General features: G+C 43.1%; 1 protein-coding gene across 9 annotated transcripts in view; it reads left to right on the top strand.

Moving 5' to 3' along the window:
- Positions 1–15,298, top strand: part of LOC137414567 (uncharacterized) — a 154,768-nt gene that overhangs the window by 30,859 nt on the left and 108,611 nt on the right. For all 9 annotated transcript variants that reach the window (XM_068100090.2, XM_078770019.1, XM_068100092.2 and 6 more), the window contains one exon: positions 5,192–5,290. In XM_068100090.2, coding sequence (XP_067956191.2) covers positions 5,192–5,290 — 99 coding nt within the window. The remainder of the gene's footprint in view (positions 1–5,191; positions 5,291–15,298) is intronic.

Raw genomic sequence — 15,298 nt, 5'->3', positions numbered from 1 at the left:
AGAAATGTAGCCGAGGACTACCTTGCTATCTGTTTATAGGTAGTGCTAAGGTGGCTCTATCTTTCATCTCGTGCTTCACTGTTTGCACCAACACTGTAGCGAGTACTGCACCGCACAATTCATTCTAGACGAGGTATTCTGACGGCGTGTGAAGGTGACTCTTGCTTTGGGTAGTAGAAGGGACACGTGGCTGTCTCGTTGATTAGTTAAAGGTAAACAACACCTCTGATAGTGAGGTTACTGGCATCAGAGAAGACATGGACCTCCCTTTGCTTGACTGGGCCGAAGTTTAGTGGCTGGTAACGTAGAATGTGGATATTCTCGATATCAGAGAATATCGATATATCGATATTCTCGATATCATGTCGTAAGTGAGTTGCGCCAGCATGTCCATCTTGAGAGGCACGTTTCTGGGAGTGGCCTGTCCCATATGTCGCCAAGGACATTCCTTTCTCATCTCAGCCATCAGTTCATGGAGTATAACATTGTCCTCAATGATGAATTGGGCTGCAAAACTTATTGTGTCATAAATTGGGCTTGCAACTGACAGAACTCTCCACCGTGAGAAAGGTTTGTACTGTAAGTTCACTTGGAAGGTAAAGGCATCCTGTTGGAGGGACCAGTACACCCTCGAGGATCTCTGTTTTTGGGCAGCTGTTCATGGTTGAGGTCCAGGCTCTTCAGTTATTTTGCTCTCAATTTGTCTGCAAGAGTGTTCATTAACTCTGCTAGTGAAGGTGATATTGTGGAAATGCAGCTTCTTTGTGGCTAAAGCACCCCTGGTGTGTTCGATATGGCTGATTGTCATGAGTGAATCTGGCAGAGGTGAGCCCATCATCGACATGGAAGTCGCAATGGCTGAGCTCTGTCATGTCATCGCCATGAGTGATTCTGCATTTGTTAGTGACCATTATCAGGCCGAATGTTGCTACAGCAGGTGATGAGATGTTTCTGACCATGTGAACATTCATTCTGGATTCATTGGTAGTAGGGTGGTCCAAAAAAACATGAAGTTGGTCGAATTGTTTCTCCACATATGCTGTTTTGTCCACTAGGGTCGATTTACTTGTGTGTGAAATTTGAGCTTGATTGGTGAATATTTATAGGTCGCCCCATACTAAAATTTTCATTTCGTCTTTTCAGAAATAATTATGACGTCGTCTAGTTTGAGATCTGCGCCTGAAAACTGGCTCCTTGGGAAGCCAAACCCTAACCTATCGACAGCAAGACTACCCCATGGACCTGACGCACTCCGACTGGTCCAATTCCACCACATAGAAGAAGGAAGAACCCTGCCAGCAAGTTACAAGTTGGCCTGTGAAGCAGTTGTCGCTGTATGGGAGCGAGCCAGAATTCCTACTCAATGGATAGAATCGTGTGTCAGGAAACTGTCAAAGATGTATGAGAAGTATCTGGCCCTCAAGAAGCATCAAACTCGAGAACGAGAAAGTGACAGAACGAACAAAGAAATGTTCAAAAGTGATCTGGAAGAGTTGTTCGATATCGCTACAAAAGATGCAATTAAGGAAATCAAGAATGAGGAAGACCGGAAATTCCTTCAGAAGCAAAGAGAAGACGTTTTTTTCCTGTAGCACGAGTGGGGCTGACCAAAAAATGCCTGCAAAAGAAAAGATAGAGACCGCGAGAAGACAAAGAAAGAATGGTGAAAGCGAGATACAAAGAAAGACAAACCAATTCCATGTTGGGGGCAACAACAGAACTGTCTTCTGCATCATCTTCTCACCAATCTTAAAGCGAAGAAGAATATCGACCTTCCGCGTCAACATCTGCTGCTCCCTCACCACCAAAGGAACCACCTTTAGAGGCCATTTTTGCCTGCAGAGCAGGGGTCGGCCTTTTTCGGACACCGTGGTCCCATTTTTGAAGCAATATTTTATGGCCGATGCCCTTCCTGCCGCCAACCCTGTAAGTCACCTCTTGCAACACACAGGGAATTACCAGTGAACTGGTACTCAATTTGCCGACCATGGCAGGATGACAGGCTGAGTCAACCCCCCTGGTGTTAATTCAGCGATCGACCGGGATTCAAATCCAGGATCCGAAGATCCCAAGCCGGCACCCAAACCGCGAAGCCAACACCAGGCTACCAATTATGGTGTTCCAAAAAAAAAACAAAAAAAAAAAACTGTGTGTGTGTTTGTGTGTGTGTTTGTGTGTGTGTTTGTGTGTGTGTTTGTGTGTGTGTTTGTGTGTGTGTTTGTGTGTTTGTTTGTGTGTTTGTTTGTGTGTTTGTTTGTGTGTGTGTTTGTTTGTGAGTTTGTGTTTTTTTTAATGTAACTTTGCTTTTCTAGGGACAACCATTATTTAAAGAAAGATGTAGGGATGGTTTCACATGATCATTTCTTATGATCATCCCTACCTACCTTGTTTACATACTTTTTGGAGTAACATCCCTACATCCCTTTACATTTAAAAAAAAAAAGTTTTCATTCCTTGTTTCTTCACCTTTTTTTTTAGAAATATATAATGTTCTACAACTGATTTCTAAATGTTGTACTGCAAACTTTATAGACGTGCTTGCCAGTGGCGTACTGAGGGTGACTGGCACCTGGGCAAAACATAATTTTGCGCCCCCCTGCTTCCACCTCCCTCCTCCAAATCCCCAACCCCAGTCGCCATAGGGCATAGACCTAGGGAAATTAGGATCTTTATATTAAAATAAACTCATCCCCCCTGAGTGACGGGAACTGAGTGGCATGCTGACTAGGAGGGGGGTGTCGTTGAAGCTGAAGGGAAAGATGTATACTGCATGTGTGAGAAGTGTTATGATTTATGGGAGTGAGACATGGATAATGAACGTAGAGCAGCAACGAAGGCTGGAAAGGGTGGAAATGCGAATGGTTCGGTGGATGTGTGGAGTATCGTTGAGAGAGAGGAACACAAATGATGAATTGCGAAAGATGATGGGAATAGAGCCTGTGATGGATGCTGTGAAGAGAAACAGGTTGAGATGGTTTGGTCATGTGTTGAGGAAGGATGAAAGTGACTGGTTGAGAAGAGTGATGGAAATGAATGTAGAAAGAAGTAGAGGACGGGGAAGACCGAGCAAGACTTGGCTAAAGGTGGTGGAAGAAGAAATGTGGGCAAGGGGGTTAACAAGGGGAGATGTACAAAATGTAGAGGATTGTCATGGGGCCCGCAAGGCTAACCCCTGCTCTAGCAGGGAAAATGGCCTTAAAATGCCTGTTGTTGTTGTTGGGTTGTATACACACACAACAAATTGTTTTTAGTGTGTGTTGTATACCCACACAACAGGCATTTTAAGGCCATTTTCTGCTCAAGCGGGGGTTAGCCTTGCGGGCCCCGTGTATGTATGTGTATATATATATATATATATATATATATATGTATATATATATATATATATATATATATATATATATATATATATATATATATTGTTACGGATCTCTCCGTCGGCCTTTTTCCCCTTAAGAAGGGGGGATCAATCCCCTTGTTCGCGACTGACCAACGTGAGTCCTGAGGGTCCCAACGCTCCTCCCGGTCGGGAGCAGCCAGGGTATTTGGTCTGCAAAAAGTCCCAAGGACCTGAGTGCCACTCCTGACCGCGAGCAGGGGAGGGACTCCCGCTCGAACCCCGGTTTTAGATGTTATAATTGCCGAGCGGTGTTAGCAACACGACGTTCAAGCCATTACCAAAGACTAAACCTGATCCTGAAACGTTGGCCAAAATCCAACGCCACAGGTTTTCAATGGGGAAATCACTAAAGCGACCGGACGAGCATGAAGAAGAACGAAGGTAGGAAATACAAATATAATTTATTACCAACTATTATTTACACCATCAAAAGAACCAAGGAGAAGGAAGGATAAGAAAATAAAGACAGAAAGAAGCCAGGAGACACAGTGCAAATATTAGCTTACCTATTGCAGTCTTACTTAAACCCAGGGACAAGACAAAAGACAGACTACAAGCACACTTACACAGGGGATGATGACAGGAATGGCAGGAGGTGGATGGCTGGAGGGAGAGGAAGGTTCAGTTGGAACCGGAGCACGGTCGGGCTGGGAATGAGCAGCCGCCGCCCTTTCTCGATCGGCGCGTTCAGCAGCCGCCGTTCCTTCGCGGCCACGGTCGAAACTGCCGTCAAAGCCCCGAAGCTGCGGTGGTTCAAGCTGCGATCGTTCAAAGCTGCGATGGTTCCAAAGCTCCTGCATGCTGGTGCGTCGTGTGCTCTCCAAGGACTCCTCTCAAAATCGTCTCTCGCAGCTCGTCTCGTCATCTCCTGGGGGCGTCCCGCCGCGGGTTTTATGCCACGCCTTACCAAGCCATACCCACCGAGCCTGTGGTTGGTCGTTCGGGGCTCCACCCTTGATGATGAGGTGGGGGCCACGCCTTTCTTCCCCGAACCGACCGCGTGCGTAATGGAGGACGAATGCAGTTGGCAATCGAGGCTTTGCACTTGACGGGATTTGCAAGGGGATCTACCTTATTTGAATTCGGTGCAATGCAGTGTCAATTAATGGAAGAGACAGCCTTAAACTAATACACTTAATAAGGAAATAACTACTGAAAAGGGAAATCTATGATTTGCTACGTGATTGTATATGGACAAACTAAGGGATGACCTTTTGACCTTTACACTACGGAGGGTGATATTTACACACAAAAAAACACAATTCTCAAATCCACAACTATATATATATATATATATATATATATATATATATATATATATATATATATATATATATATATATATATATATATGTGTACATATATATATATATATATATATATATATATATATATATATGTGTACATATATATATATATATATATATATATATATATGTATGTATGTATATATATATATATATATTTATATTATGGAGTAAGGGCAGCAAGGAGCAGGTACTTGTTTATATTAACCAGGTACAAGGTGTGTGGTGAAACAATAAAGGTTTTGATGTCGTAAAATTTAAGAAAATTTTAATACTGTACTTTGAAGATGAGGCATGTGTGACTGATAATATCCCACAGCAACAACTTTGGTGTCTGTTAATGAGAAATTGAGTACTTTCTTATGCACACACATTACGTGTCATTTGCCTGCATGTACACAATACTTTACTTGAGTTTGGGACATATGGTGTATAAAGGCACAAGGACACCAGTATTTTTTTCAAATGATACTTTCTTTTTCAGAACTACTCGAAAGAGTGAAGATTGAACCTGGCACATTTGTAAATACAGATGTCCAAGAAATAAAATCATGTCAAGATGTACAACTTTGTCCTCATGAAGGTTTGTTACAATTTCCAATCTCCCATACATTTTCCTTTGTTGTATTGAATGTCTTACCTGCATAAAAAGAACATGTCCGAATTTACGGATCAAGGAGTGTAGTATTTGCACAGAGCACATGACAAGAGCCAGTATAGTTCCCTTATCATTCTTAATTACTTGGTTTCCAAGCACCACTCAATCCGGTTTGAAAAATAAACCGTGCTTTCCGAATGCTTCGTTCTCCCACAGCGCCATCTATTTGAGCTGAGTGAAAAGCTGTCGTTTCTCTTCGTTGTAGGTATGTTATAGATGTGTGTGGTTCTTTCTCAGCCTTAATTTTGAGGGCTCGACTAGCCTGCCCTTGGTCGCTAGTTGAGGAGGTCCGCTGCTTGGCCTGAGAGAAGTGCTATGTCTGAACGAATCCAGACCTTGAATGTGTATCGTTAATGTACAGTAAGCTCACATCTCATCACCTTAATATTTTGCAACCTTTCTCTTATATTTTGCCAACTCAGTACTTTTAGTAAACGAGTAGACCCGCAGACTCTGGGAAGGGCAGGAAGGGTCATTCCTCTTTGGGGTATATAGATTACAGTCGATCTATGGGCGGGTCTCAAGAACATTGGGTGTGTGTTTATTTACCAAGTTTCTTGCAAAGAGATCGCCAAGTGGTTTAAGCATTTGAGCAAGCACTCAATTCAAAACCGTTAAGGAATGGCAAACTTGGCAAGCGCTAGCTAGCTGCTTAGTAAAGGAGCACAACCCGAGCTTCTTCCTTTCAGGTTCGTATGAAACAGCAAGAGCGAGTTTCAAAAGTTCGCTATGCAAAATGCCACGGTAGCGGCAGAAAGGGCCACGTTATTAACCCAACATTTGTGGGTTATATAAGAGTATAGTATATCTTCGCTCAGTTCTGTAAGTAAACCTTACTCCACGGATGTCTGGATTCCTCCAAATTTCTTCATTTAGTGTTATAAAGAGCATTAGCGACTGTTTAAAACGCTAAGCATACGTGTTTGTGGTGTATAATACTTTTACTTCCTGTAGAAGCCGTTGCTCCCACAGAAACGCCATTATAACTATAAGCTATTTATACACGTTGTCACTGCAGGAAAAACGCCTTGGGGGAAGTGGGACATTATTAGTATTAATATTGTTGCGGATCTCCACGTCGGCCCCTTTTCCCCTTACCAAGGGGGAATTAATCCCTTTGTCTGCGACTGACCGACGTGAGTCCTGAAGCTGCCCAGCTCCCTCCAGAGAGGCAGGTGAGCAACCTCGTTCGAGACCGCGGACAAGATGTTAATTTGCCGAGCGGATTAGCAGCCGCAGCTCGAACCATTAACAGAAACTAGACCCGATTCTTATGCGTTGGCCAAATCGTGCCACAGGTATTCAATGTGGAAAAGACAAGGACGAACGGACGAGGAGGAAGAAGAAGGCAAAAGTAGGAAATAACAGGATTTATTATTATGTACACAAACCAAAATCAAGAAGAGAAGAAATAAAAGTAATATACAGGAAAATGGAAGGATCAGAAGGACACAGAGCAATTTCTAGCTTATCTATACAGGCTTAACTTATACCCAGGACAATACAGACAGAACGAACTCACTCACACGAATAGGGAATTGCAGATTGGATTGGCTGGAGGGAGAGGAAGGTGGGACCACAAGGCTGGAAGGTTTGGCAGGGCGGCACAGCAAGCAGATCCTCTCCGGGCTGGAAGCGAGCAAGGCGGCGGTAGGCACACGTATTCTCGTTGCACGCGGCAGGGGCTGGTTGATGCTGCACGCCTCGGGCTCCCTCGGTCATCTGCTCTCTCAATCATCTGCTGGTGGGGGCTCTCCCCCCATGGGTTATATAGCCACGCCCTACCAAGCCATGACCGCACCTTACCAAGCCGTGCCCACCGAGTCCTGGTTGGGCGCAAGGGCTTCCTGGCTCCACCTCCTGAAGACGATGGGCCGGCCACGCCCTTCTCCCCCGAGTTGACCGCGTGCGTAATGGAGTCTTGGGGTGAAGAAAACCGCCCAAAGCAGTAGTGGCGAACGCCGCCGTACTGGCGCTTTGAAGAGGCCATGGGGGTGTCGGAGGGATCTATCTTATTTCAATTCGGTGCAATTCAGCGTCAACTCGTGGGAAACAGAGCCTTAAGGGTGTAGTACTGGTGAAAAATTGAGAAAACTACATAGGTACCTTTGAGAGGCCTTTACACAAAAACAAAGTCAAGTTAATATCTAATTTTCAGTTTTTCTTGAAAGATATAATCTTGGCTTTAACTCAGACCAGTTTCAACGCTTCTTTGTCATATTACATGCATAAAAAAAAACCACCTTTAGAGGCCATTTTTCCCCGCAAGCGGGGGTTGGCCTTTTTCGGGGACCGTGGTTGTTGTTGTTTTTTGGGTCCCCTTTTTGAAGCAATGTTTTACGGCCGGATGCCCTTCCTGCCGCCAACCCTTTTTGTCGCCTTTTTACGACAAACAGGGAATTACCAGTGAACTGGTACTCAATTTGCCGACCTCGGAAGGATGACAGGCTGAGTCAACCCCCCTGGCGTTAATTCAGCGATCGACCGGGATTCGAACCCAGGATCCTAGGATCCCAAGCTGGCACCCTAGCCACTAGCCCAACACATGCATATAATTTGCATAAATTAGACCATCAATAAAAAACAAGGAAAAACAAAGAACACATTTCTACTTCTATCTTCTATGTCACCTATCATTCTTTTCACACAAAACTTGGTACATGTATTATACATGTGTTACTCTACTACCTGATGAGAGGATTTTGTGAAATTATGTCAAATGTTCACTAATTAGCTAATTATGCCAATTACCAGATAAAACTTGGTTGTCCTTCAATAAATCCACAATGGCTACTCCTATAAACAAAAGCCTTCATCATTTTAAAGGAAGTGATATTCTGAATATCCTGTCCAAATTTCAGCCCAAAAGAATGATGCATTTCCCAAGTTATAACAAATTTCATGCAAAATATTATATTGAATTGAATTGAAATTTGAATTTTTCAATAATTAGGGGTACTTCTATGACCTATAATAGCATGATTCTTGTTTATAAGACTATAAGGAAACTGTTCAGCTAAAAAAAAAAAAAAAAAAAAATCACCTGTTCACCTGTACTACACCCTTAAACTACATAAAATAAGAAATAACTATTTAGAAGGGTATATGGTGGCCTACGTGCTTGTACATGGACTAGCTACGGTGCACTCATTTCAATTAACAGCCAATTAAAGGGGAAATGCACATAGGAAATTTTAATACTAAATTTACAAAGTGAAGGTTCTAAAAACCGTAACAATATTGTTTTGTGATAACATTAAAAATATTCGATTATCATCAATTTTGTTGTTAAAAGCGTCTTTGGAAAAATGCCACAATAAATCTTCTTTGGAAATACGCCACGATAAAGCTGATTTAACATTTATATACACCTCAACGTGCAACCCCATTGACGGCAATGGCGGGCAAAATCTCTCAGGGGGGAGAAAACCCCCCTTGAGGAAGGGGGGCAAATGAATGCGCTACAACCTTCATTGTGTAACCCTTCGTCATCCTGTCAAGTTTGGTTGAGATTGGATAAGTAACGACAGAATGTATTGGCGTCAAAAATTCATCAGACAGACAGACACAAATGGCGTATTTTAGTATGATGGAAAATAATTTTAATTAACAAAGGTTAAACAATGGCGTGTTTCATTGTAGTTTCACTCAAAATGTATATGCCCATTTTTTACCTAAGTGGCTGATCCACACCTGATTGTGCATCTGCATGCTTTGATAAAGGGTTTGGCTAAAAATGCAGGTAAGCTCTCTTTTGACATCACAAACGGGAATGGCTAAATTTCTTGTTAATGCGCGATCAAGGGGCAGCTCGGTTTTCAAACTGGGTTGAGTGGTGCATGGAAACAAGGTAAAAGAAGGACTCTGAATGAAAAATAACAAGTAAACGTCTCATGATGTTCAGTATTTAATGTAGGAAAGTATGTCTCAATTACTATTCAAAAATATTGCTGTTAAATTTGGGGTTATATTTCTGCAAATCCACCAATATGGATTTTCATGTTTTATAATGTCATATACCCTTTGGTAAAAAATTTTGTATGCAATAGAGGAGCTCTAACACAGATCGGATCAGGACATAACAGAACAAAAGTAACAGTGAAAGATTTGGGGGAGGGGAGGAGTGGAAAACACTAATAGCTGGGTGAGGGACAAAATGGAGGGAGAGTTGGAGAAATTTGGGATGTGGGGAACAAGGGTTGGGGGGAGAACACAGGGGGTGAACAAGATGGATACAGCAACAAACTCTCAATCACAGAAGTGGAAGGAAAAACTGGGCACTTGGAAAGAGGTGGTTTGGAGATGGTTAATGGAGGTAGAAAATATCTTGATTGTGGATGGGGGTTGACTTGAGATGGTGGTGAACAGCTGTGTTGAAGCCCTGAAGGAAGGCATGAGATTGAATAGACTGAGGAAGTTGGTTCCACAGGTGGGGGGGGGGGGGGGCATGGGGAGGTGAGATGAGCAGTGATTCTGGACTTTGGGAGTTTTACCAGAATGGGGTTATCGGCAGACCAAACCTGCCTGGGTCGGGTGCGGGGGAGGGAGTGAGAGGGACATGACCAGAAAATAGGCTGAAGAAGACAGGGAGTCTTCTTCAGACAGCTGAAGAAGACATACAATATCATGGTGATAGACCCATGGATTTGGCTTCATCAATGAAGATTCCAATGATTTTGATGACCTTCATTTCCGAGGCATCAAGCTGAGCAAGTGTCGAGGCAGGGGGCCAGCCCAGAGGAGAGAGCAGTACTGCACATGAAGGCCTTGTGGGTTTATAAAAGTTTAGGAATGCCAAGGAAGGATTTTGCATGATGGAGGATGCCCATTCGGTGACTGGCTTTGGAGGCCAACTTGGATATGTGGTTTCCCAAAGAAAGGTTACGGCTGAACGTGAGGCCCAAAATTTTGAGTGATTGAACTTCTTCAAGTGGATTGTTAAGAAAGTAGATTGGAGGTTTCGCCAGACAGTCCTTTTGGGGAGAGAGTGAGTGGGAGATTTGTCAGGATTGAAATACTTATTCCAAGTGTTTGACCAGCTGGTGATTCTATCAAGGTCTACAGAGAGGGAAGAGGCTGCTGCCTGCCTATCTGAAGGATGAGGGATGTCGGCAGAGGGTGGGGTCGTCAGCTATGAGATAGATTTTCCAGAATGACCATAGATGAATATTAGGAATATGACTGGGCCCAGAACACTGTGGTGGGGCACTCCAGCCCTGACAGCGAGAGGAGATGAAAGGATTCTGTTGAGAGCCACACATTGATTACGAGAGTAGAGGAAGTCAGTAAGCCATGTATGGAGTTGGCCTTGGATTCCATCGGCAGACAGTTTGTAGAGCAAGGCAGGATGCCAGACTGTATCGAAAGCTTGATATATTTTCAGCGATGGCCGTAATCTCATGTCTGACATTGAGAGCCTCCATCCATTGTTGACAGAGTAGAAGCAGCGTGTCGAACAATGGAAAGTTAATAGTGCATTTCTATTTTGTATACTACATGGACATGGTAATGGTATACTTAGCTCGTATAAAGGTAACATAATTCACAATGGACTGTTGCACTTTGTTTTGTTGACTTCATTGTAATTGCTTAAAATCAATTATATGATTAACATTGTATCTTTGTCCTGAATGATTCGTCTTTTGAAACAACATTTGCATTGTTCATTTTTTTATTTTTTTTCTATATCCAGAGTGTTGGCTTAGCGGTTGCCTGGTGTTGGCTTAGCGGTTAGGGTGCCGGCTTGGGATCCTAGGATCCTGGGTTCGAATCCCGGTCGATCGCTGAATTAACGCCAGGGGGGTTGACTCAGCCTGTCATCCTTCCGAGGTCGGCAAATTGAGTACCAGCTTGCTGGGATGAATGATCACGGTGTGTACCCCGTATCCCTGCGCATCGTAAGAGCGTGACCAAGGGTTGGCGTCAGGAAGGGCATCCGGCCATAAAAACATTGCCTCAAACAGGGAACCATGATTGTCATGGGGCCCGCAAGGCTAACCCCCGCTCTCGCGGGGAAAATGGCCTTAAAACGATCATTCATTCATCCAGTCATGCAGTTTCAACTTCTTGCTTCGATTTGTTTATTTTATTTTTGTTCTTCTATTTTCACCTTTCCTCATACATTTTGTACTTCAGGAACATTGCTGTTACAATACAATAATTGCAGGCAACACCTTCACATTAGCCAATCACCATTTAAGCAGTGTTAAGCAAATATTTGGTTTTGGTTGTCAAGGACAGTATTTGTTAGTTCAGATACATTTTTCATCATAGACAAACCAGCAAATAAACACAAGGAGGAATATTTGTTCTTTCATGCAATGGGAAGAAATGTGCAAGCTTTTTGCACATCTTCTGACAGAAGCAGAATTATGCACAGTCAAATTTAATTGACATATATTTCAAGCATTCAATTACCCACAACCCTTTCTCTACACTCATCCTTTCTTACCTCTTGGAATACCTTTGAGGAGATCTACTACTTCATAACCAGAACGAGAAGTTTACAGATTGTTTTTGACACAAGGACTCAAATAAGACCTTCACAACAATACAGTATTTGGTTGTTGTCAAAACAACAACCAAATACTGTATTGTTGCTACAGGAAAGTGGTACATTAGCATCCCTGAACATGAGTATGTTTACATGCTCTCTTGACCGGTATCATGGAACATCAACAAGCAGCAGATTCTCTTCGAATGAATGCAACGACTACTGAATTATTTTGGACAAGACATTGTTTTTGGCATAAGTTATGGAAACCAAAACCCTCCAAAGCACATCCTGCTTTATGTGAAATTGCTAATTTATGTCATTCCATATGCTGTCAAATTACTAACGAACAATGTAAAGCTCATTCAACTGTTGCATCGCTGTGGCTATGGAATTGCTTATTCGTAAATTGTATAAACTAGGGCATGCCCGTACTATATATATGCCCGTACTATATATCTATCTAAAATTATATCCCCCCCCTCTATTTACATGAAATGGTTTGGTCCATTCGCAACGCCAAAGCGAACGGCGAACGGCTTGCGAGTACAGTGACAATCCCCCCCCTCTATTTACATGAATGGTTTGGTCCATTCGCAACGACCACAGAACCCCCCCCTCTATTTACATGAAATGGTTCGGTCCAAAGCGAACGGCTTCCGGAGTTTGGTAAAGAAATCGCCATCGCGTACACAAACGCGCAGGAAAGCGAATGAATCGCAAATTCGTTTTTATTAGTTTTAAAACATCGTTTAACGCCAACATAGCGCCAACATAGTTTGCAAACGTGAAATAAATGAATACGCTCTCAAATGTGCCATCCGAGGCAGAGTGTGTCCGCCACGTTCGGCACACGTGATAGCTCGCTGCTCTCTGATTGGTTGAAGCGTTTTTTGGACATATCTCGGTAAGTAATTGTCCGATTAATATGAAACCTTGAAAAGGCACATCCTCGGGTCCCCAGCAATATACCTGGCAAGTTTCAAGTATATCGGACCCGTGGTTGTCGAGAAACAGCGGTCACAGACAAACAAACACACACACAGACAGACACACACACACACACACAGAGATTACTGGAATTATAGATAGATAGTCATGGCTTTGTGCCTACAAAAAATGGTTGCAGCATCTAATTACATAGCACTACTAGAAAAAGCCATATGTCAACACTGCTGGTGTGGGATAACATCGACAGACTGTAGGAAACTCTGTTTGGCGAGGATACCTCTGAGTAAAGAGTACCATGAAACCCCGACATTCGTGGAATTGACATTCTCAGACCCCATGTATTTGCGGTTCATAAAATGTGACTTGCTTCTACATTCGCGGCCCTGTGTTTCGCGTATTCGCGGTTTTTGTGGGCACAATAAAATATCCCTCCAGCCATGTTGAGTACCAGCTTGCTGGGATGAATGATCCCGGTGTGTACCCCGGTTTAGAATAGGTACACCGTGTCCCTGCGCATCGTAAGAGGTGACCAAGGGTTGGCGTCAGGAAGGGCATCCGGCCATAAAAACATTGCCTCAAACAGGGAACCATGATTGTCATGGGGCCCGCAAGGCTAACCCCCGCTCTAGCGGGGAAAATGGCCTTAAAACGATCATTCAATCATTCATTCATTCATTCATGCATGAACAATTTCTCACCAGCCGCACGCATAACAGTTGTAAAACCATCTTCCACCAGCCATTCAGAGACTACCTCCAGCCACGCATAAACCATTTCCCACCAGCCTCGCACATAAAACGGTCCTAAAACAATCTCCCACCAACCATGCATAAAGCAGTTGTATGTGTGCATAAACCATCCCCCACCACCAGCCCCCACAAACACTGGTCACACTGTGCACCCTTCCTCTTTCTATCCACAACCCCTATAGTATATATGTAGGGGAGCAAAATGACAATATGTAGGGGAGTTTTTGTTTTTTTACATTTTAATACTTTTTTCAATAAATATTTGTCTGGACCACTATGACATCGTTTATAGATGTATGTAATATGTATATATAATTTCTGACGCAACATGTGGGTAAAATGATGCAATGTGGCGAGGTGCTCCATAAGGACAAGAGTCGCTTGTTCCCGCGTACAGCAATGAGCGTGGCTGGTTGGCTGCAGTCACCGTCTCACGGCTCAGTCAGTGCTAGCGATCAGATCCCAAAGGTACGTACAGTGCTTGTAACGCGGCATACGGTGTAGCGACTTATAGTGCAGTGATCTTATTTGTTGTACATATTATTATTATTATTATTACATATACTACAAATATACAGTATATGTAAAATTTATTATAAGAAACTCATCGTTGTCAATATAGTTACATGTACATTTAACAAAAAAATTATCTAATACGTATAAAATGGTAAACTATATATATATATTTTTTTTTTCAGATCAAGATGCCGAAAGAAGTCGAGAAGAAATATCGACCCCAAAACTATCGCCATGAGTGGGAAAAAGAGAGTTGGGCACAATGATGGCTTTCTGTATCCAAACATCATCCAGGAAAGGCTTATTGCTCCTTTTGCGATAAACATCTCGTCCTGGGAAAATCCGAGCTTATAGGACACACGAAGACATCACTTCACTTGCAGCGAGCCAAGACATGTCAGCAAAATCGCCCCATATCATCTTTCGCTGTCACCAGGGATTCTACAACTGTCAAGGCAGAGTTGAACGTTGTGGCCCTTATTGCAAGAAAAAACATTTCACTCAACTTCTTAGACTCTCTTGTTGCAACTCTCCATGGCATCGCCGATGACTCAAAAGGCATCAAGGAAATGAGCTGCAATCGCACCAAAGGTACATACCTTCTTACCGGATGTTTGTCACAGTATGCCCACGAAAAGCTTGTTGAGGACTTGAAACTATCGAGTGGATTTTCGATCTTGTGTGATAAGGCGACCGACATCACAATGAACGAAGTCTTCTGCGTTAATGTCCGTTTCCTGAACGCAAACAATGAACCAGTCACACGATTCTACTGTTATTCCTGTGGAGGAAGGGGACGCCACTGGACTGTATGCATCCCTGGAAAGTACTTTGCAGAAAGATGAGCTTCATTGGGACAAAGTCATAGGCTATGCATCAGATGGGGAGAATCTGATGCAAGGAGCCAAGAACTCTCTTCTGATGAGAATGGAAGAGGCTGCACCAAATCTATTTGTTCTAAAGTGTTACTGCCACACTTTCCATCTTGTTGCAGAGCACGCCAGTAAGGTTCTATCAAAGACAGCTGATCAGCTAATACATGATGTCTACAATTACTTCAAGATGTCCCCCAATAGGCAGAAAAGTTATGCTGAGTTCCAGAAGTTTGTAGATGTGGATACTCATCGAATCCTGAAACCATGTCAGACACGTTGGCTATCTGTGGCCCAGTGTGTTACTCGGATTTTGGAACAATGGCCTGCTCTCGTTCTGTTCTTCACTGCA

Source organism: Myxine glutinosa, chromosome 1 (genome assembly GCF_964187855.1).
Source record: "Myxine glutinosa chromosome 1, kmMyxGlut1.1, whole genome shotgun sequence".
In the NCBI taxonomy this organism is placed as follows: Eukaryota; Metazoa; Chordata; class Myxini; order Myxiniformes; family Myxinidae; genus Myxine; species Myxine glutinosa.
The sequence above is the reverse complement of the archived record's forward strand: the minus strand, read 5'-3'. Positions and strand labels throughout refer to the sequence as shown.